This window comes from Dermacentor albipictus, chromosome 3 (genome assembly GCF_038994185.2).
Source record: "Dermacentor albipictus isolate Rhodes 1998 colony chromosome 3, USDA_Dalb.pri_finalv2, whole genome shotgun sequence".
In the NCBI taxonomy this organism is placed as follows: Eukaryota; Metazoa; Arthropoda; class Arachnida; order Ixodida; family Ixodidae; genus Dermacentor; species Dermacentor albipictus.
This window is the reverse complement of record NC_091823.1, coordinates 1,731,795-1,755,392: the sequence shown is the minus strand read 5'-3', so window position 1 is coordinate 1,755,392 and position 23,598 is coordinate 1,731,795. Positions and strand designations below refer to the sequence as shown.

General features: G+C 46.4%; 1 protein-coding gene across 2 annotated transcripts in view; it reads right to left on the bottom strand.

Moving 5' to 3' along the window:
- LOC135919943 (fat-like cadherin-related tumor suppressor homolog) overlaps positions 1–23,598 on the bottom strand; it is a 375,972-nt gene that overhangs the window by 335,344 nt on the left and 17,030 nt on the right. For both annotated transcript variants that reach the window (XM_065453965.2, XM_065453966.2), the window contains exons 6-7: positions 5,404–5,538; positions 4,589–4,793 (exon numbers count right to left, since the gene is read on the bottom strand). In XM_065453965.2, coding sequence (XP_065310037.2) covers positions 4,589–4,793; positions 5,404–5,538 — 340 coding nt within the window. The remainder of the gene's footprint in view (positions 1–4,588; positions 4,794–5,403; positions 5,539–23,598) is intronic.

The following is a 23,598-nucleotide window of genomic DNA, read 5'->3' as shown; positions in this document are numbered from 1 at the left end:
AGAGCAAAAGCATAGAGCTTTATGTTGTAATTACCATGAGAATGTGTAAAAATGGGTGAGAGTTTCAACAAAACAAAAAAAATTTCATTCAAACAACCAAGGCACAAGGTTCGTACAGAGCATTAAGCTCAAAATTCAAGGACAACTCAATGAATTCAACAATGCCAAAGGACAAAATTCAACAATAATACTTTGGTTTGGGTGAGTTGGTTCATTTTGAAAGTTTTTATAAAAACGCACTAAACATGAAAACAAAAGGAACACATACGACAGGATGGGTGCTGATTCAGCACTCGTTCTGTCGTATGTGCTCCTTTCGTCTTCGTGTTTAGTGCATTTTTATGAAAACTGCCAAAATTCAAGGAAGGTGAAGCAAACCTTATTTTCATACACTGTGGGGATGTGTGACTCTCGCACATCCCCTGATATGTTGTTTTCTCGCGTAGCTCCCATCTCCTGCAATCCGGCTTCGCCATGTGGCTTTACTGCGAGGTCAGTATGCTTGCAGAGTAGTACTAAAGATGGCGTGAGTGTTGCTCTGCTAGTGCCACCTAACGGCGGGGTTACTTGGGCTCGGGGTCGACAAGCGGCGCGGACGTTCTGCGCGTGCGCCGATCCATGCTTCTGCGCAACCGTCTTGTGAGACCTACCCCGGAATGGACAAACATGATCGTTCGAACGTGCCTCTGTTTGCGTGACTGTACGCGGTAACGACCAGGCGTTGGTGTCCTCCAGCATGGAGTGAACATATTCGCTCCATATCCGGTCACGTTGAGTTGGACTTCCGCGATTTGTCGCGCGCCCATCGGCATGTTTTGTGGATAGCAACTCGGCTAGCAAGCACTGATCTATGAAAGGTGCAATAAATGCCCTTGTGATTGTTTGCCCTACTATGTTGTCGCTCCTTTGACCAAAGAGCACGGGTGAGAACCCCACATCTGGCGCCCAACGTAGGGCCCCTTGGGACATCGGACGATAGTTTTAACAGTTTTGCTTCGTTCTAGACTCTTGTTTTTACCGAAGCATAGGGATAGCGTGGATTTTGATCGCTAGCGTCAGCGGTGCGCTTTTTTGAGCGAGGCGACGGTGGCTGCAGTGTGTTCGAACTTTTCAACATGCTAAGCCTTTTCGTAAGTGCTTTTTTTAAATGAAATTCGCCAGTACGAGAGCCACGTGGTCTACATCCTGCGAGAGCGAGGCTTAGCACCGGCAGAGCATTGGGAAGCCTGAAGCGCGTGAGTACGGAAACCTCGTGGGTGGTCCGAATTTCTTATGTAAGTAGCTTCTGCTATCTCTTTGACTCTGATGAAGTCGCGCCTCTGGGAGCCGGGTGGCCGCGAGCTACGGGTGCCGCTACGGGCTGACTGGTATTGCGGCCTGGCACCGGGCACTCCTACACCGTCTGGGACGGTGGACACTGTCAACTCGGATGCTGTGCGCAGCGAGCGGGGTAGGACCACCTAACAGAGCTGACGTCTCCTCGCGACTGCCTGTCTTGCGGCCATTTTGGGTGTTGTTTTTTGGATGCCGGTTGTCAGGGTAGCAATGCCTTAGGCCTAAGGCTTTACAAAGCTGCCTGTCCCACGTGGAGGGACACAACATAATGGACCGTGGCAATGAGGTGTTGCACTTTGCTTCCCTCATTCCAGTTATTCTCGCACAAATTGAAATTACTCGTTTGACTCAATGATGCGAGCTTTGTTCACATGAACTTAGCCTCTGAGTAGCCGCCCAATCTCTTGCTAGCCGAGTTGAATATCATACCACATGGGCGATGCACATGCAGAATTACTCTCCCTTGCACTAATTTAGTGTTTTCTGAGTGCGTTGAGTGTATGCAGCGTGAGTGGAGTCACCCCAGGTTTGCTGTCACCTGCACATCGTCTGTGCTGCTGCCCCGGACTACGATCGAGCCACTTGAGGCAATGGTGATGCTGTGGCCAGTTCGGCGCAGCGACTTCGGCGGCCCCCTGTATCCGGCTTGCAACCTTAGGTGGCAGAGAAAAGAGCCGGTGGTCACCAACAGCTACTGCGGCTCTCGCCAGCAGGGTGCGTCGGCGCAGGCTACGCTTGCTCGTACCGACTACTGTGTTGCTGTTTCCGGAGTCCTGGCCTGTAATCATGCCTCGAGTCTGCAGAGCTGCTGCTGTGACCAGCGGACGCTAGCGGTGTACCCAAGGACAATGTCGGCTTGCACGTTATGGACAGCATGTGGACATTTCCTCGGCGCAGCCACTGTTGCATGTACTATCTTGTTAGCAAAGCACGCGTTGATGTTAGACCGCGTGACATGTTTTGCCGGAATATGTAGTGAGTGAAGGTTGGGGGGATGTGGGGATGCGCGATTCTCCCACATCCCCTGATATGTTGCTTTCTTGCATGGCTCCAGTCTCCTGTAGTCCGGCTTCGCCGCATGGCTTTACTGCGGCAGTCGGTATGCTTGCAGGGTAGTACGAGAGATGGCGCGAGTGTTGCTCTGCTAATGCCACCTAACGGCAGGGTCACTTGGGCACAAAAAGGAGAAAGCTCTTCCTCTTTGGCTCAGCGTCGGCAATCGGCGCGGACGTTCTGCACGTGCACCGACCCATGCTTCTGCGAGACCGTCTCACGAGGCCTACCCTGGAATGAACGAACTCGATCGTTCGAACGTGCCACTGTTTCCGTGACCGTACACACGAACGACCAGGCTTTAGTGTCCAGCATGGGGAGAACATATTCGCACGTTATCCGGTCGGGGTGAGTCAGACTTCCACGATTTGTCATGCACCCATCGGCATACTTTGTGGATAGTAACTCGCCTAGCAGGCATTGATCTATGAAAGGTGCAATAAATGCCCTTGTGATTGTTTGCACTACTGTGTTGTCATTCCTTTGTCCCAAAGGCATGGTTGAGAACCCCACAACACACAGTGGAAAATTGTAAAATTTCCTTCTTAGAAATTGCAGCTAAACTGCTGCTGAGCTGGTCGCACGCTTCAAGCTCTCTGATGGCTTTTCGAAGTTAGATTTCCTATTGTAACGATGTCCATCACCTTCTAGCATGATGGTTAGTAGACCCCAGCTTCTGCCAAAGATACTTGTGTTAAAATCAAGTGGCTCAGGTTTATTTTCCACCAGGCATTTCTAGAGCTGAGGGCTTGAATATGGAGCCATGATGGCTTCGGTGTGAACCAACTACCAAAACAACAAAAATATATAGTGGTACAGCTTTGCCTAACTCACGATGACATTGGTAATTTAAACAGGCCTACTGTTATGGGCCTCCTACATGTCACATTGCATCGCTTAGGAACTCTCTGAAAAGAAGATGTCTAGGATCATTTTCCGATAAACTATGTTCATGGCATAGCCCCAATGTAGAGTTTGTTACTTTGAATGTTCGAAAGTCACCCCCTACTCCAGTTTTCAAAGAGTACATCCCCTGGACTTCTTTTTCTAAATTCAAGGCTTTTTAAGCAGGTGTACGAATTGCTCCGAAGGCAATTTTTCAGCTTTGGTGATTAACAGGGAGCCACATTTAGACAGCATTTAGGAGTTGAGAGCTTTCTGAAACAAAGCAGGGTGGTTTCAAGTTAATCATTCTTTGAATTGTGCTTCTCAATGCTATTGAGACTATGCTTATGTTTTTCTTTGTTCTAGGAAAGTCTTTGCAATGCTCAAGAGTGAGCAAAGTCTATCAGGTACGTTTACTCAAGTTATTAAATTCTATGGATGTGGCAAAATGCCCTGGAGGAATAAAAGAGCAGTAGCTCCATTCTTCAATTTATGTACACAAGACCATGGACTGCGGTTTGCCGAGTGCAGGAATGTGCAACATTAAAAATTTACTCTATTCTTATCTATTTACACCAAGAAGTATGCACCCTATTCAGCAAATGCAATCATTTAGCACTGGGATGAAAAATAAACTACAAGTACATGACTACTGACATTTACCGATGCCACAGATTTTGTTTGCATGATTTATGAGTAAGCTAGGATAATGCTAGAACTGCTTGTGAGCAGAACAATGAGTAAAGAGGCAAACACAAAAGTGCTTGTTTGAATCTGCAGAGCAATACTCACAAATTAGAAAATCTGAGGATTCTTATAGATGCGAACATAAATGCGCCTACAGCTTCAATCCCACAGTACTTGCTATCAGTGTCTGCGTGCTGATGCACAATCAAGGCGACAGCGCAACCATCTGTAATTGACACACAACACAACCACATCTAGACACGCAGAGGCAGAAAACTTGCTGAAAAGCACCAGCTAACATGTAAGATACTGGATGACCATGCTGCAAATAAAGGTTCAAAAGGGGGTTTGGTTTGGTAGGTGGTATTTAGCTGCACATTAAGTTTTTCTCCACATATAGCATGGGCAACACTAATAGAGAAATTGTAAGAGCTAGTAGTGCCACAGAAGTGAAATTGTTGAGCACAACACCTCACACCGCTAGCAGACAACAGAAAATGACCTCAACACCGTAGTGCCCCTGCTGGTGGAGGAAAAAAGCGTGAAGAGAGGTGCAGTGGTCCCACTTCACAAACAGGCAGAATCTATCGTTCACTGTGACAGGGATGTTGTGGCAAGTGTGACCCACCTGCCAAGCTATACCAGAGGGCATCTCCATCTGGGTCCGAGGCACGTACAATGGCCACAAGGTGGTCCACAGGGTCGGTCTCAAGTGTGGGCGAAACTTCCACCTCATGAACAACTGGCGCACTCCCCACTGTCATTGGACGTGACACGACATGAAGCTGCACACGTGCAGCTGCAGGCCAGCTCCCAGAGTCAGATGCTTGCACCTTCAGAACACACAACAGAACACAACAGTGGTGCCATGCCATTCTTAAGAAACAATGAAAAAAAAAATGGCCCTGTCTTGATGGCCTTTCCCAATGACCATTGGGAAGTTGATAACGTATTGTATCTCACTAATGAAAAGTTCATTCAAGTGGTGCAACTGCAGTGCACAATTTTGAAGCCTTGTCTATTCAAGCATCAGCTGAAGGCCATATTGAACAAAGACATCAATCTAAAGGTTTAAATGCTTATTTTGTTTTGCTGTACCAGCTGAACCCTGTTTACAGCAAGAGGTGTTTAGGAAGAAATTTGGCTTTTTCCAATTAAAGTAAAGGTGTCCTTGAGATGGCTAACACATTTTTTTTCCACCAATGACTCAAACGTTAAGAATAGTTATAAGAAACATTAGGAACATGTTATAACAAGTTCAAAGAAAACATGCATTAGCTTGCCAAATGAAGCTTTTCAGAGGCACTGCCATGAAATTTCTGAAAGTGACTTTTATTAACAAATTTATATTATACTATTTCCTTTATTCCTTAAAACAATGCTCGTTTGCATTTCCTTTTATACACTGCTTGTGGAGCTAGCAAAAGACACAAGGTGCCCCACCAAGAGCTCATGGGTGTCCCCATGGAGCAGCTGCACATGGGCGTGAAGCAGGCCCGTGACAGGGTTGATGGAGAATGGCCCTGGGTTGACTACAGAGTATGTCAGATGCACGTCGTCAGGGTCTACAGCCAGCACCTGCACACACAGGCACTTGTGAGACACGAGGCCCCATTTCCTGACAAGACTGCGAGGCTTGTCCCTCAAGTGAGCAAGCCCAGCATTGTGACGAGCATTGTGCTTACAAACAATGCTCCTCCTCCTCAGCACGGTTAGTGAACTTGTTACTCGGGAGGAAAAAAGAGCACTCTGATTGAGCACTATTGAATCACATCACATTCCCCAACACCATGCTTGGTCACAGTTTACTTGTTTGAGAACTTGTCATAGAAAGCAAGCCCTCTTTAAAGACTGAGCTGTGGGCAAGACCATACAACATAAACTCTCCTGAAAGTGCAAAAAAAAAGCTCTGGGCCTGGTTTACTCCCCATTATTTACAAGCCAGATAGTGTGCTGAAAGACACACTAAAATCACAATGTATCCTCCATGTCTCTCAATCAGTGCATCCCACAGTACAGCAACCACAAAATCTTTCCAGAAGCCCTTAAAAGGTCCTTGAACTAGCACAAAGTCAAAAATGTGTTACATTGTGGTATCTGTGTACAAGTTTACAATAAACACAAGGACACAAGAATTGTGCAGAATGATGCCGTAATAGCACACTTACAGGCGTTTTATTGACAATGTGGCCACAGCTTGTTTCTCCCTCTACTTCGCATGTTTCCCCTTGTCGTGTGCTCCTCTATATGGCATGTGGACACAAGTGTGTCATTACCATACAAATGTCATGCTCCTATGGTAATTTAGTAACGTGTGCTGCCGGGCTAGTAGGTACATGGCTTATAGAAATGGTTTTAGGTGCAAAAAATAATATCAGACAACAGAATCGAGTGCGCCTGTCCGTATCTTTTATTCTGTTGTCCGTGTCTTATTTCTTGTGCCTAACACCATTTCTAAAATGCTATGGTAATGTTAAGTTATGGTAACACCAACCACTTCAATTTAATACAACTCCGCACTTTTTCACTACGAGTCGTTGCTGCCGGGCCAGCATGTGTAGAACTGTGTAGTGAATGATATGTGACTTATTACATTCTGTTGTTAGAGGCCAGACAAGCCACTGCATAAAGAGAAAGGACAGGCAAATGGAAAAGCAGGCACTACTACCAACCAGCACTTTGCGAGACTTGCATCATGATATTATATCACCATGTTTCAGAGAGACATGCCACGGCCATTTGCAGGGTGTACATCAGCGTTGCCTCCGAGAAACACGAAAGCTGACACATCGGGTCAGTGTGGAGAAGGACTTGCACTGCATTTCATAGCGCTTGCCTTTGTAACCCCACCTGAAGACCCTTGTTCACATCACAATGCACAAAGGAGACACCACAAAGGCCAGAAAAAAAGCACGGTTGTTTCTTTTAATTTTTGGTGTCATCGTGGCACGTAGTGCCACTGCATTCGCCGAAGAGGATTGTCATGCCATTTAGTACATGATGCATGTATTTATTTGGAATGTGTAAAAAAGTATCAAAGGTGGTTCAGAGGCTCCTTATATATATAGTGTTTGCAAGTTCTCTCCAAGAAAATTGCATTAAATCTGCAAATTTATATTTGACTTCCATCATTTATTACCCAATGTCCTCACTCGAAACATATACAGTAGCAGCCAAAAATATGTCATTCTTTGCATGCGAAAATTACTATTGCGAAAATCTGAATACATTACAATTTGAAACCTATGAGTGACATGCCCTTATCACAAAAGATATCAGCATAGGACACTATGCTTACAAATTTAGAAAAGACATGGCTCGTACTTAGTAGAAAAGCCATTTGCTTCGATTACTGCTTGACAGTGACGAGGTGCATATTGCAGGAAACTGTCAATGACCATTTGGGTCATCAATGACCACTTCTGCTGAGGGTGACACAATTTCTGGTCGACTATGGTTGGGGTTTTCTGCTTCAGGTGGCATTTCCATTCTTCCCAAAGCTGTTCGATAGGGTTCAGATCTGTAGGCTGGCTTGGCCAGTCCAGCAAGGTCTTTCTCTCCTTAATCCAACCCTTCACAACGGTAGATGTGTGCTTGCTTTGGGTCACTGTCTTTTTGAAATATACATCAACAGCAAAAAGTTTTTTGTTTCTAAGAAAACAGTGTCTTCTCTAGATCATTCTTTCAACACTTTTTAAGTCACTGCGCCATCACTTCTGTGAAGTGAGCAACATCCATGAGCTCAGAAGGAGCTTCGTACCATCATGCTTCCTCCTTTGTGCTTTACTGCTGCAACCTTGCAGCGAGGATATAATTTTTGCAACTTCGAGACATTGCACATAATAAATCCTGTTATTTTGAAAGATGATCAGATGACTTTCTCCTATGGCCCAGCTAGCACCCAATTTACTCTGAAAGTCAGTTATTCTTGCCGGCAAATGGTTTCTTTGCTTAACTGCATGCATTTAGTCCAGCAAACACGAGTCAATGTCTTACAGTCCTTACAGACACAGATGGGCCTAGTGGAAGGACTCAATCCTTGAAAATTTCTACAGCTCTTAGTTTGAGGTACACACAGCTTGCTAAAAGAACCATCCCGTTGACAGCAAGGGGCGTTTACTGAGGTTGCCCAGGAGAAAAACATGCAGAAGATGCTTCTTCTCACATTGTTTCTTTTAAGAACAAAGGTCAGTTCATTAGTATAACTCATTAGCCAATTTCTTTTTAAATACTGGTTTCACCAAAAAGGTGACAATGCAAAAGTTGTACATCACATTTAAAAATGGTCGACTGAAGTGTTTGCAACTAAGTACCACTGATGGAGCTTCTTGTAGTTGCCTTTAAAGAAAGCCTGCAGAATACAAAAACAATCACCTGACAGTGCCACTATTTCAGCACTCCTAGACGACCGATCAAGAAACAAAATCTGCTTGTCTCTGCAGCACTGTATAAGACAGGCTTGGCATTTCCAGTGGCAGCAAGATATGCGCCAGCAACTCTTGCTATGAAGATGTGATAGTGAATGAATAGAAGAACATGACAATTGCATTTTTCTTCCCAATTAAAGATCTCTGCGGTCAAGCTTTACTGAAGCCTAAGCGTTATTATTATTATTAATTTTTTTGCCTTGAGTGTTCAGGCTTTATTCCACAAGTGGAGTGAATATGTTTATGCCACGTCACCTTGAAGCGCTACACACCATCACCACCACTCGCTATGTGCACCCAATCGCGATGTGGCACGCGAGTGCCTTGAGAAAAGGCGTGCAAACAATGACCTTTCCTGATAGGTAATGTGGGGGCGCTGAAATAGTGGCGATATCACGCAGTTGTTTTTGTATTTTGTGGGCTTTTTTTAACTCAGGGCCATCAGGGTTGATATTGCGGCGGTAGAGGATGCCATCGCGCACCACGAGTGGCGAGTGGTGGTACTTAGTTGAAAACATTTAAGTCACCTATATTTAAATGTGATTATTTAAATGTGATCCACAACTTTCATACTGGCAGTTTCTTGCTGAACACAATATTTAAAAAGTTACGCAATTAGTTTATACTAATTTGTTGAGTTTGCAAACTAAAAAAAAAATTGCATGATCCTCAACCTCAACACCACTGAGTTCATTTCAGCCCACTAGTACACTCCGTCATTTCATGAGTGGCATCTACTGACACCTAGGCTGGCCTCCATGGCACAAGACGGGGCCGGAACTGCAGCGGGAACCTGCCCAGGTGCTGTGATGCGCCAACGCAGCTCTCTAGGGGGATGGTGCATTGCGGGTGTTTCACACGCAGTCGTCTAGAGACAGTGGCTGGAGGTTATCACAAGGCCACATCAACCCCACTGACCTGCCACTCGTCCTCTTTTTTCTTTTTGCTGTCTCGAGGACCACTCTGCTTCTTTTTCTCACTCTTTGTTATCCTTATGATTGTTATGATTGGGAAAGATTGCTGAAGTAATGTTGAAGTGCTTGTTTTTGCGCCTGCGTCTTTTGTGCCTGTTTCTTGCGCCTATTTTTTGCACTTGTGTGAAGCGCTTGTGTGAAGAATTTTTTTAGTGCAATTCCCCATTTTTGTATTTATTTTATTTTGTGAACTTACTCGTGTACCACGCTGCTAAAATCTTGTTTAACATCGCAGTATTTATAAATAAATAAATAAAAATAAATCCACACACCAACTTATGGCAGTTGAGAGTATTCTATATTTTCTCGAAGGGATATGCTTTTACTTTGAATTAACAAGGAAAATGTCTTCTACCCACCGTGGATGCTCAGTGGCTATGGTGTTGGGCTGCTGAGCACGAGGTCGCGGGATCGAATCCCGGCCACGGCGGCTGCATTTTGATGGGGGCGAAATGCGAAAACGCACGTGTACTTAGATTTAGGTGCACGTTAAAGAACCCCAGGTGGTCGAAATTTCCGGAGTCCTCCACTACGGCGTGCCTCATAATCAGAAAGTGGTTTTGGCACGTAAAACCCCATAATTACAAAATTTCTTCTGACCCAATCGTGTTGTTTTTGGATGGCTGAGGAAGTCAGCAGGCTCAAATGATCAAATGGACACCCAAGCTGTTCTCTCGGGTATTGAGAAGACCCTGAAGACCAGCATTGCATCGGCATGAAGTACGAGCAACATAACCACAGCAGAAGGCAACGAGTGCTTGTCCACGTTGCAGCAACAAAAAAACATGAGAGGGAACAAGCGAGCAATTCTCTGCAGAGGCACATACAGTGATGCTACAGACCTAACCCATTTCGAAGCAGCTTTCAGAGAAGCCAAAAATGCATTTCGGAGCAGGTTTATGAAAGCGATTGCAAACTATATTGTTACCGGGATGCTGAGAGTATAGACAGACTGCATTTACAATATATATACAGGCAGAGTGAATGTGGTTAAGATGGCTGACCAGCAGCAACACGCAGCAGCCAGCGTCTCGCTATCTTCTTCCTCTCTCTTCCTCTATCCTTGTGTAACAGGAGCCCCACGTGCTGAAGCACCGTCTCAGCGCAAGTTAGGCGAAGAACTGCAAGTGAAGTATGCCTTCAGCCACGAAACATGCATGATGTCAACAGGCGTCAGACTTGAGGATGGATCAAACTGCAACGGCGAGATCTCGTAAATGACGTCGTTAACTTGACATAGGACTTCATAAGGCCCTGTGCAGTGAGAGAGAAGCTTCTGGGAGAGGCCGACGCATCGACATGGTGACCAAAGGAGCACCCAAGCACCCTGGGCGAACTTAACATCGCAATGGCACTGTCGTAACTCTCTTTTTATATATGCTGTGAGGCTAATAAACAAGATCAGATAACTTGACGTGCGAGCGCCAATTGCGACCATGTGACATACCATGTGAGTGTGACAGATGGTAGGATGGTGTCAAAAGGCAATGTGCGGTTACGACCATACAAACGATAAAGAGTGCGGTGTCATGTCGGGACAAGTTATACGCAAATGTCAACAACTCGAGACAAGAACGAGCGGCTGCGGTCTGTAAGTAACTGTGGAGGTGCACCATGGTGGAGAATGACGCTGTGGAGGAGAAAATCGGCAACATCGATAGCGCAACTAGTCGGCAACGCCTTTGTTGCCGTGCAGTGTGTTGCATAATCAGTAGCAACGACGATCCACTTATACCCTCTAGTTGTCGTGGGAAAAGGGCCAAGCAGGTCAAGGCCTACGCGAAAGAAAGGTTCAGAGGGAACTTCAATAGGATGGAGTCATCCGACAGGTGGCAGGGGAGGTTTGTTTCAGCACTGACACAATTCACAAGTTGCGAAATAACGACACATAGAGCTGTATCAAAGTGGGAAAGTATGGGAGGGGTGGTCAGGAACCCGATGAGAGCTGCGAACGCGTGAGCCTGCTCCGGGCTCATGAGAATGGCGTGTTCTTTTTTAGAAGATCTGTCAAAGGCCGAGCAACATCGGCGAAGTTTTTGACAAAACGATGAAAGTAATAACACAGGCCGACGAAGCAGCACGTCAGAAGCAGAACATGGTACAGGGAAACTGCGAACGGCACAAACTTTTTTCCAGATCAGGTTTTACACCATATGTGTCAACAAGGTGTCCCAACACGGTAATCTGACGGTGGCCAAATTGACATTTCATGGAGTTCAGTTGGAGGCCAGCTTTTCGGAAGACTGCAAGAATTGCAGCAAGTTGGGTAAGGTGTCTGCCAAACGTGGGAGAAGAAACAATAACGTTGTCACAATAACAAAGACAGGTGGTCCATTTGTAGCCTCGCAGAAGAGAGTCCATCATAACTTCAAATGTCGCAGGAGGATTGCATAGGCCAAAGACATGACTTTGAAATTATATAAACCATCATGGATGATGAAGGTCGTCTTCTCGTGGTTCGTTTCATCAAATGAAATCGGCCAGTAGTCAGATTGAAGAGGCATTGAGGGCCACGAGTTGCGACAGTATCGGGCAATATGACCGATTCGGCAACAAGTGAAATATATCAGCTGGTTGTCCACAGTTCCCCACTCAGTCGGGTTGTGATAATACGGGGAGAAGCATCAAGGTGGAGCGAAAATAGTACAAGGGTGGTAGTTGGCTCAGCACAGACAGAATGTATGCCAATGTTTTCAAGTTCCTGGCGAACAATCGCTTGTACGAAGTGAACTGAAAAATGGGTAGCAGCTGGGCTACGCAAACAGAAAGCTGCGGGAGCCATCGCACCTAGTTCACGTCGAACAATTCACACCACATCCTTTGATGGCAACGCATGCTGCTGCGCAAGCTGATCTTCACATGTCAACGTTGCGGCAGTATTGGGAAGTCTGGCAAATGGATGCAGGACGCACCGGCTTTTGGCCTGCTCGAATTGCTGGCACTCTTTGGTGACAGCATCAACTGTACAGCAGCTTTTGCACATGAGCAGACTAAAGGCGTCGTCAGCAATTCCCTTCAGTACGTGCCCAACCTTGTCAGCTTCTGTCATGTTGTGATTGACTTTACGACAAAGCACAGACACATCCTGGATGTACGAGGCATAGGACTCCGTAGGGGATTGGGCACGGGAGGCCAGTTCCTGCTTTGCAGCAATTTTACGGCCAGCTGGTTTACCAACTACCCTGTTAACTTCTCTTTGTATTGGTCATATAGAGCACTCTTTTGAGAAAAGGCACCACCAGCAGTATAAAATATTTACTTATTTTTCCCAATCATGTGATTCACCGACAAGCGCCTACATAAAATACTGCGATGCTCGGCACTGCTGGAGCAGTCCACCATCACTCGTCAAGTAGGTCGATGTGCGTCAGGCACCATCGCAAAGTACCGACAAGCGTGACGTTTGACTGTGCACATTCAACGCTGTCAAATCAGGCTGTGATCAGCAAATTCAGTTTGGAGCTTTCTGTCTACATGTTAGCTTTCGCTATTCCATCCAGTAAGTGCAAAAACGAACTTCGCGAAAGTGTTCGCTGTAGTTACCACATGGCACCCGCGGACCGAATCTCTGCTTCCAGCCACCTGTCAAGACCATGATGTCACGTCCAATAAACAAAGCAGTTTACTGGTCTGAACATATATACAAGAGGCCATCTCACAGCGACAACCTGGCCGCCACCGTGTCAGTTGGCAATGGATTTTTGTCACAGACACGTCCAATACAGCAAGGTTTAACCAGTGGCGCTTCATCAGTATACAACGGCAAAAGCTGCTGTTTGGTGGCGAGTCAACCAAAATCTTGGTAGCGGCCCTAGGCCATCCTTAAGCCGTGAAATCACCACGCCAAGGAAAGTGGGAGATAGGCAACATATTGAATAGCGGAAAAGTTGTTCACAGGCGCCATGTCTGTGCCAATGTGCACGTTATGTACGAAAAACCGAGTGAGACACCATACAGCGTCCTTGTTATGACTTTATTAGTGAAGCCACTAGCTTCGCGGTACACTGGGTTACATGGCAATACCACACTACCAAACCCACGCACAGAGGTGAGGCACCGTGAGCACACACACCGTTGCATAGTCCCAGAATGTCCTTGTTGCCAACTGTCCACGCTCAGCACACAGGGTTGCAGATATAACACTCTTCCTACCTAGCCAACGTAGTTCATGTAGCTCGGCCATCATTTCATGCACTGAAGGCGGTCATGCTGCTCATTACGGCTCGAATGCCTCGGATGGTTTCACTGGGTGTGAGACAGGTGGTGATATGGGTGGCTCAGCCACTGGTTCCTCCGTGGTGTCAACCTCAGTTGGCACAGTTTGCTCCTCAGATTGTTCACGAGGCTCCGGAAGCAACAGCTGCTGTTCAACGGTCTCATTTCACGACACAATTAGAGCTTGATCAGAGAACTTATTCCACTCTCTACTCCTTAAATGATCAACATGATGCTTCGAAGGACGACCGTCTATGCTAAGAACCATGTTTGACAGAGGTCCTATACAATATCAGGGACCCACTTCGGTCCTTCCAAATAATTTCCGGTTGAACACGAGCTGTTGATACAGAGTACTACACCTTCTGGCTGCCTTGCTGTACCAGCTTTTCTGTTTATCCGTAATCTCCCCCAGCAGATCTGGATGCAGTTATCCGGTGCAGTGTCAGTCTTCTGCCCTTCAGCATTTCAGCAGGACTCTTGCCTGTTGTTGTGTGGAAAAACATCCTGGTTTAAAAGAAAGCGAGCCAGTTTTGTGGCCATGTCCCTATCACTTATGTGTCTCAGAACCTGCTTGGTCTCTTGCACCACGCATTCAACCTGTCCATTGGAAGATGGGCGATAAGGTGTCACTCTGACATGTCAGATCTGGTTGCCTTGCATGAACGCTTCAAACTCTGAACAAAGTGCTGTTCCGTTGTCTGAAACCACTATGTCTGGAATGCTGTGCACTGCAAACAATGCATGCAACTTGTGGCACACAGTTGAAGTTTATTCAAAATAGGAAAAGCACACAGGAAATGTTGTACAGGACATTTGAATCCATAGCTCAAGGCTAGTTAGTATCCATGCTAGTTATAATTCACAACCTTAACAGCAATACGAGAAAGTATAAATAAATCATATATACATAAACATACATTTATAAACACAATATGATAACATGGATTTCAGAGGAAGTACTTCCAACAATTTGGAGTGTGCGTCGACCACCACAAGGAAAACAGTTGCTTGGAATGGTCCTGCAAAGTCTATGTGGATCCTGGACCATGGGCTATTCGCATACTCCCAGGGATGCAACCTTGTACGTGGTGGTTCTGGCCTTGTCTCTTGACAGCGCTGACAAGCTTGCACCTTTTGCTCAATGTCTGCGTCAATTCCTGCCCACCAGATGGTGCTTCTTGCCAGGACTTTCATGCGCACAATACCAGGATGTATGCTGTGTAGCAATTCTAAAACATGACTTCTTGCTTGGATCGGAGTATCCGCCCTGCTGCCCCACAGAAGCCTGAAACAGTACTCTGAAAGCTCGTGCTAGGGACAAATAAATGGCTCACATTCCTCCTGCAGTTTTTCATGAGGCCAACCATTTACAACCCAGCATTAAACTCTAACCAAGGTTAGGTCACTCCGAATTCACTGAGCAATCTTGCAGGCATCCTAAGCAATTTTAGGCGCCGTCTCCAGCATTCACACTTCACCCAGCTTTTTTTCAGTCGAGCTTGTCTCTATTGCTGCAGGCAGTCGACTAAGGGCATCTGCATTTCTGAAGCCTTGCGCAAGCCTGTACTCCAGTTCAGTCATATGCAGAAAGCATTAGCAACCATCCCAACTTCCTTGGTGACAAAACGTGTGACACAGGCTTTGCATGGTGCAACAATCTCAGTAGAGGCTTTTGATTGGTCACTCTGCGAAAATGGCAGCCGTAGACAAACTTGTGGTACTTCTTAGTACCAAAGCCCATGGCCTCTCGGTCCATCTGTGCTAGTTCCTCCCTGCTGCTGTCATTGTTCAATAGCCATAGGCTATTGGCACCTCATATACATTATCATCAACGTGGCTCAACACTGCTCCAAGCCCATATGGTGAAGCATTCCAGGCCAGTAATAATGGCTTCTGGACACTGCACTGGGCAAGGATGGTTGACAACTGCAGCAGCTGCTTAGCTTGATGAAAAGCCTCTGCTTCTTGCTTTGTCCATTTCCAGCTGCTATTTTTATCAAGCAGCCAGCACAAGGGCTGTAAGGTAGGCACAGCTCCAGGCAGGAACCTGTTGTAGATGCTCAAGGCTCCCAGAAAAGCCTGCAGTTTGTTCTTGCACCTTGGTTCTGGTGCATCATGCAGATCCCTCACCTTGTCTTCAGTAGGCTGGATCATTGCCCCGTTGACTTTTGCCCAAGAAACTCAACTTCATCCATGCCAAAGACGCATTTCTCTTGGTTCAGTTGCACACCATCATTCTGTATATGTTGTAGCACTGCTTCAAGACACGCATTATGCTCTTCTTCATCCTTGCTGCCAACCAAGATGTCATCTAAATAGACTTGCACACCTTCGAGACCATGAAGCAGCTCTTCCCTGTATCACTGAAATATAGCAACAGCTACTGCAACTGCAAACTGCAGACACGTTACTCTGGAAAAGTCCCCAATGAGTTGACATTGTCAAAAGGCCAGCAGTTTCCTTGTCAACGAGTTGCTGATACACTTTATCAAAATCAAGCTTGGAGAACTTCGAACAGCCCACTAGCTTAGCAAACAGTTCTTCTGCCATAGGCAAGGTGTATGTCTCCCAACGTATCACAGGATTCAAATCAATCTCGTAGTCCCCGCAAATTCATATACTGCCATCCTTCTTGACTACAGTGACTATCAGTGGGGCCCACAGGGAATGTCGGAAACACTCAAGAATAGCTTGCCCAATAAGCTTATTCAAGGCCTCATCCACTCGTGGAAGCAGAGCAAAGGGAACAGGCCAGGGCTTCAAAAATCGGGGTTGTGCGTTTGGTAGCACTTCCACACGTGCCAGCGGCCCTTGGCTCTTCCTGAGACCAAGTTGAAAAACCTTTCAGTGCTTCTTTTGCACATTAGTGAGGGGTGGGCGTCGGCTCACTTTGTCCATTCTCAGTTGATGAACATTCAGCTCAATCCCAAGAGCTGTGAACGAGTCCCGGCCTACCAAGCTCACGTCTGCTCACCTGACCATGACTAGATGTAGCCACTCCTGCTTACCCCTATAGTTTACTTGGACTGTCACTGAGCCTAGCACCTTCAGTTCTTGCTGGCTATAAGTAGAAAGCTGCAACTCACATCCCTGAAGCTTGTGCTTGGACACAACACCCACAGTCGCCACAGAGTCCTTTCGTTGACAATAGAACACACAGCTCTGGAATCAACTTCCTTCCTAAGAGGCTGTCCAATGACTTCAACAGACATGGAATGTGAGGTCTTCAGCTGCTATCTAGAAGACACCGTACATGTTCATCATCCCGTCACGGCGGCACTGACTAGCTTGCTTGCTGCCTTCCGTCCAGGGCGTAGGCGAAGAGTGTTGAGCTTTTTGCCGACAAGCCTTCACAATGTGCCCACGCTGCTTACAATAGTGACATTGCACGTGCCTAAAAGGACATAAGTCTTGTGCATAATGTCATCCACAGTGAAAACACTTATTGCCAGGCAGCTGTTTGCTGTCTGGTTCAGGCTTCACTGCATCTCGCATCACCTCCGTTGCCTTTTGAATGCAGCATAGCTCTGCCGGTATCGCCACACGAATCTTCTCAGTCTCTCTGTGGGCATGTTCTGCTGCCAATGTTTTTTGCTGAGCCACCACAAAGGTTAACTCGGGCTCAGAAAGAAGCCGCCATTGCAAGGAGCCATCCCAGACTCCACAGATCAACCTGTTACAGAGTGTATCTTCCAAGGTAGTCCAGAAGTTGCAGTGATCTGACAGTCAATGAATCTCGGCAATCTAATCTGCGATGCCAGCCCACTGGTCATGCTTGCCAAATTGAAACTTTTGCACGGTGATGGATGGTGCGGCGTTGAAATGCATGGACAGCTAGCTCCTTGACAATGTCGGTGTAGCCCTTCGCTGACGGCGTGTGTCACTGGCCCACATACTGTGCACAACACAGCCCGTTTCATTTCTTCCGTAGCTATGTCATTTGCTTCAAAGTACATACAAAGCCCATGCAGCCTCACCGAAGCCTGGCGTGAATTCTCCCACGGAGCCCAACACTGTCATTGCTGTTGCTGCCATCTCGGTGGTTCTGCCTTATCACCAATTGTTATGACTTTATTAGTGAAGCCACAAGCTTTACGGTACACTGGGTTACATGGTTACACTGAACCCGCGCACAGTGGCAAGGCGCCGTCAGCACACACCATCACAAACGCCAAACACATCCACACTTAAGCCTCTACCACACCATACACCCTGCACTGTCTTCCTATAAATGCTCACACTGTGATCAATGCGCAATGCTTTACCACATGGTATGGGCTTGTGCAAACACCACAGCTCATACTCAACACACCCCACCACACGGCAATGGGAAGCAGCGCTGTCCAGCTCCAACTCGACGGACCAGCTCAACCGAGCAAGAAGGGCAGCTAAAAGAGCTACCTATGCTCGTGTGCTCTTTTCTATAAAGTTTACTCTCACGCTCTCTTTCGCAGTCATTGTCCCGAAATGTCCCTGTTGCCAACCATCTACGCCCAGCACACAGGGTTGCAGACACTAAGAATTCAAAACTTCAGTAACCATTTTACATTAGTCATACAGGAGTGTGAGGTCTGGCTCAGCGCCAGTACAATCGCTTGCTTCTGCCAGAAAGTTGAGGTTGTCTGTTTGTCTAAGCAACCCGCATGCGTCGGGGTGGAAGGTATTAAATGAAGGCAGCAACCCGCAAAAGAAACATCAGTACCATCCCTGACTCGGCCCACCACGAAGCTAATGTAGCCACTGGTCCACGCGATCCCACTTTAGATGGTGCGGTAAAATGGCACTTGAAGGCATAGTTTCATGTTTTGAAACCATGAGCAACCCATTCGGTGCAGAGTGCCCACAGATTTCATACATTTTGCTGAAACGTAGCAGGACGTAGTGGCCACAATAATCTTGCCCACATCAGATTAAGCCCAGTTTTAATAAGCAGGTAAGCTGCTTTTGGCTGCAGGGTTCCCCCTCTCAGTCTGGACTGCCATTTCAGAAACCCTTCTTCAAAAATTAAAGCAAGGATCGGGAAGTACAATGGCTGAGGATCAACAGAAGGCACCTGAGCCAGAGGTGGTCCCTTATATCCATAAACTTTCCCACTATCTTAAGAAGGTGGCAAGTAGGCACGGCGTGCCAATTTGTTCCTCTGCCCCAAATGAGCTGCGAAAGTTGTGTCCACGTATCTGTAAAGCCAGAAAACGTGAGTGCCAGAACCACAAACTGCCATTTGTTAAATGTTCCACTGGAGCGGTGTATTGCATTCCCATGTCATGTGGGATGTTTTACGTCGGCGAAACTGGTCGCTGTGTCAATGTCCATTTAGGGGAACAAGCCCAAAAACTGAGAACTAGATAATAAATACACACATTTAATTGCGCACGTCAGCAAGTGTATGGATTGTGTAGCCCGGTTTAAAGAGACGACGATTCTAGGAAAGAGCAGTGATAAGACCAGGCGCATCAGTTTAGAAGCCTACCACATTAGAAAATTTGGTAGCAAGTGCTTTAGCACTCCTTCCCTTGCTCTCCTTGATGCTGAATTTCATCTTCTGGGTGTGGCTGTAGAGGGTTCCGATTGCAAATAAAAATAAAAATAATTGTTTGCATTTTGTTGGCTGTATTAAGCTTGCATTGTTGGCACGCTATCACCCTTGACATGTTTTTCCCTACATTTCCCTAGCTTCACTCTGACATATACAAGGTGCGCTATCCTTGCCAATAAAACCAGTTGAAAGTCTGTGCTCTTGTGCATGTGTCTCCCTTCTTGTGGTCGTCTGTTTGCGCTGTTACCCACATGTTTTAAGATGAACCAATTCGCCGAAAAAGAAGTATTGATGATGTAGCAGAGTTTGCCTCTCGGCACAGTTCAACACAATTAGCATAGCGGTAGCATCACTGCACATAGAGTTCACAGGGCGGCTCAACCAAGAAAAGCCTCTGCTTCTTATTCCAGATGTTGCAGCACTGGCTATGGTCGGTAGCTAATTGGCAAGAGTTATACAAGAAAAGATTGAATGTGAGGAGTGCATCAGCCTTTTAACAAAGCCTTTGGGCTCACTGATAAAGCACCAAGACTGCAGTGGACTCATCTACCCACTGGACAGCTTTTAGCGATTCTCGATGTATGAGAGAAGTTTATCCAACTCCTTGCAAGAAGAAGGCGCATGAATTGCACTTTGAAGGAGGCTATAAATAATGCTATTGCAGTACTCTGCGAGCACAAAGCATTGATGTGCTCTATGCCAGGACAACCAAGACAACTTGCTACAGCTGTTGCTGACAAAGTTAAACGACAAAGGCAGAAGAAAGGACACAACACGGTGCCTGTGTTGTGTTTTTTGTTCTGCCCTCATCTTCTGCACTGTGCAGTCACGTCAATACTGAATTACTAACTGGCCCAAGCTTACACCTTATAACGTTTTATTGCCTACAGACTTGTATAATGTTTCTAACTACAGCCAGCTAGTGGGAGACACTGCACTACAATCATGAAGAAGCATGCAATGCCAATCCATTTGGTTTTTTAAGTATCCTCTCACACTGTCAGATGAGCCTTCACAAATCTCTTGAATACATAAATCTTTCTTAGCTAATTATCGAGTTCTTGAAGCGTCTTTAACACTTATTACAAACAAGGATGCAATGAATATCAGTGCAGAAATAATGTTTCCTAGCCAGACACATTCAAACTTTTTTTTAAAGGGCCCCTCACCAGCTCTGGCCACTTTGAACTGACAAGTGCATACAATGCAGGCTAACGACCGTGTCTGCTAAGTATTACACCCTTACATGCCACGAAAAAAGCTCAAATTTCAGGCCAGCCACTTGTATTTCTCACAGGCGCCGCACTCCCAACCGGAGAGTAAACGTCTATCACACAAGAGCTCCTAAGTATGTACACGGCAATGTTGCAACGTCATTTACAGTGACACATAACTTTCGAGAATTATTCAAGGCAACATCAGTTATTTGTTTAATGTGTTACTTCAATATACAAATTAAAGTTTAGAGAAATAATAAACACAGAAACTAAATGTCTGCGCGTTAGTGTTTTACTTCACACCGAAGCAAGAGATTCAGGCTTGTTCCCACGTCATGCAGTCGTGTGCACAGAGAATGAAACTATGTCATTTTCTACTGTGTTCCAGCACTGCAATCCTCTTGCATCTGTCTTGGTGCTCACGATTGTGGCAATGACTTATACCGCTAATCAGGTGTTCTCGTGCAGAGTGCACAAAATTGTCTGCTGCACGAACCAAGACAAACGCAACAGCTCGCACGTGAGACTATCACCGGTAGTGTGCCACTTAGCAAAAAATTTGGAGGACACTTAAGCTTTGCCTTTAAGAGTGGAACGCGATAGCATTCAGAGATCCCCGATTGCTTGTCACGCTTCCTGGCAACTGAAACTTATGTAACTAATTTTTTTCTGGAAACCTTGGCGACAAACGCTATGCATGAAGGTGGGCGCTCTGGTTCTTTCTTTTTTCTTTCCCCCACGGCGGGTGCCGCCATTGCCATGGAGGCGAGTGCCATGTGGATGGCGTTGCAAGGAACTAAGCGGGGCACGCCGCTCCCACTAAGACAGTCCTCAAATGGCAGCTGGAAAAGGAGTTTCCACATGACAGAATTACTTTTTCTTGTATACAGTGAAACCTCGTTAAACCGTAGATGGCCGGAGGTCAGAAAAAGTACATACTAAATAGTAGTACTGCTTAACTGAAATAGCTAGAGATCACCCACTTACCTGTGAAAAACATAACTATGAGAGAGTGTGATAAAAGGGCAGAAATCACGCAGTATTTAGTCACTTTGCACGACAAAAGTATGTTATTTTCGTTTGATGCCGCGGCGGGCAAGCAGAGACGACGACAGCCTCAAATTCGCTGAAGCTACCAGCCAGCTTTTCCGCCAGCCCTCTCTTCTCTGCAACCACCCGCACGAGGCTTATGTGATGCACAGCATCTGCCACTGTCGGGCCTGAATTGCCTGTGCTGTAGCTTTCCACGTCATCCTCATCACTGTTGTTAGGCGACACTTCGGCAATAACAGAGGCAATTATGCGAAAAGTCGAACCTCGAAAAGTCGAACCTCATAGCCAACGCATCTTCACAGTCGCAGCAGCATTGCCGACCAACTTCTCCTTCACATTCCAAACGCCACATACCGTAGTCAATGGTAGATCCCTCTCGCATGCCAGCACGAATGCAAAATTCAATATGGCCGCTTTCCAGCGGTAGCGTACGCCAGTGCACACCGTGCTCATCTTCCTGGCTTTGTGGCTTGCATCAGTGCCTTGGCTGCCACCTAGCTGGTGTGTTCTAATTACCAGGAGACCAAAGAGCCTCTACAGACACCCATACAAACAAGCCATGACTGAACAGACGTGCGACTTTATTGGCAGAAGACAAGCAGTGCACATTCTCATTCAAGAGCAAAAATAAATGGCATTGCATGTCGAGATATGTTGGAATCATAACATGAGCTCATAAACTGCTCCCTTTCAGCATTGTACATGATCACCTGGTAATGAGCGACAACCAGCAGCGCAAACAGATTGGACAGTGTGCCACCTGTTGCCACCGACAGTTGGCGTTGAAGATTATCAACTTGCATTCTGAAGCAATTGTGAGACTCTGGCATCTGCTGCGGCGACCAACACAGCAACAAGCATTAGCCTGCATTTTAATGTTACCGCCTTTCCAACCTGCACATTTCTTTTTGTTGTTTCAAGGGGCCGCTAATGTATCACTCACACTTGGTGCCCCACTTTCACTCAACATGGACATGGCCGGTTTAATGTGTGGGCAGCATCAGCAGCCGCTTTTGCAGGCCTTTCCACCCATGCGTCTATCAATTTCACACACCTCGGACCATGTAATCATGTATGCCGGTCTCCATTCAAGCCACATCATGGCTGAGGTAGGCCGCAAGCTAGATTTGCCCACAGCTGCAGCAGAAAAGGACGAACAGGAAGCACCAATCACGGCACGCGTAAACAGGGAGTCTATGTCGCTGTGCAGATTGCAGGAGCAGATGCCTATTTCGAGAGACTGTTTCCCAATGAAACTGTCCAGGCCGCTACATCTGAGAAATGTAGCACGGCTGCTATGACCAAGTGGGACAGCATTGAAATGAGACTCTGCAATCAAATCACTTCAGCAGCATATTTCTAACATAACATTAAGACTATACACTATAGAGTGGCTAAGATCCACATGACAACAGTGAGCATACACGCACACAGGTAGCTTAGGGGCGCATTCAGCTGTCTGACTACAGGCATAGTGCTTGCCTTCATTGCACATGGTGGTCCCGTAACAAGTGACAAACAGCAGCACAAGCAGCTTGGACAGAATGTCCCACCTATTTGCACCGACAGTCACCATTGAAGATGAGCAACTTGCATTGTGAAGCAATCGGGTGACGCAAGCATCCGCTGCCACAGCCAACACAGCAACATGGACTACCCAGAATTTTAGCGTTACCGCTTTTCCAACCTGCACGTTTCATTTTGTTCTTTTGCGTGCTGTAATGTGCAACTCACACTTGGTTCCCCACATTCTCTCAATATGAGCATGGTCACTTTTGTGGGCATCATAATTTTGCAGCCACTTTTGCAGGACTTTCCACCCACGTGGCTATCAACTTCATACATGTCGGACCATGTAATCATGTATGCTAGTGCCTGTCACGCCAAATCACGGCTGAGGAAGGCCACAAGCAAAATTTACACGCTGCTACAGCAGCAAAGGACAGGACGGGGAGTACCAATCACAGTGTGTGTAGATTTGGAGTCTGTGTCGCTGTGAAGACTGCAGGAGCAGGTGCTTGCCTTGAGCGACTGTTTCCCAATGCAACTGACCAGGCTCCTTCCTACACGTAAGAAACGGAACGCGGCGAACAGGACCAAGTGGGATGGCAGTGAAACCAGATTCTGCAATCAATCACTTCAATGTAGCTTGCGCGAAAACCCGGGCTATTGTGCAAGAAGAGCAATCCTGAAGGAGACTAGGAATTAAATAT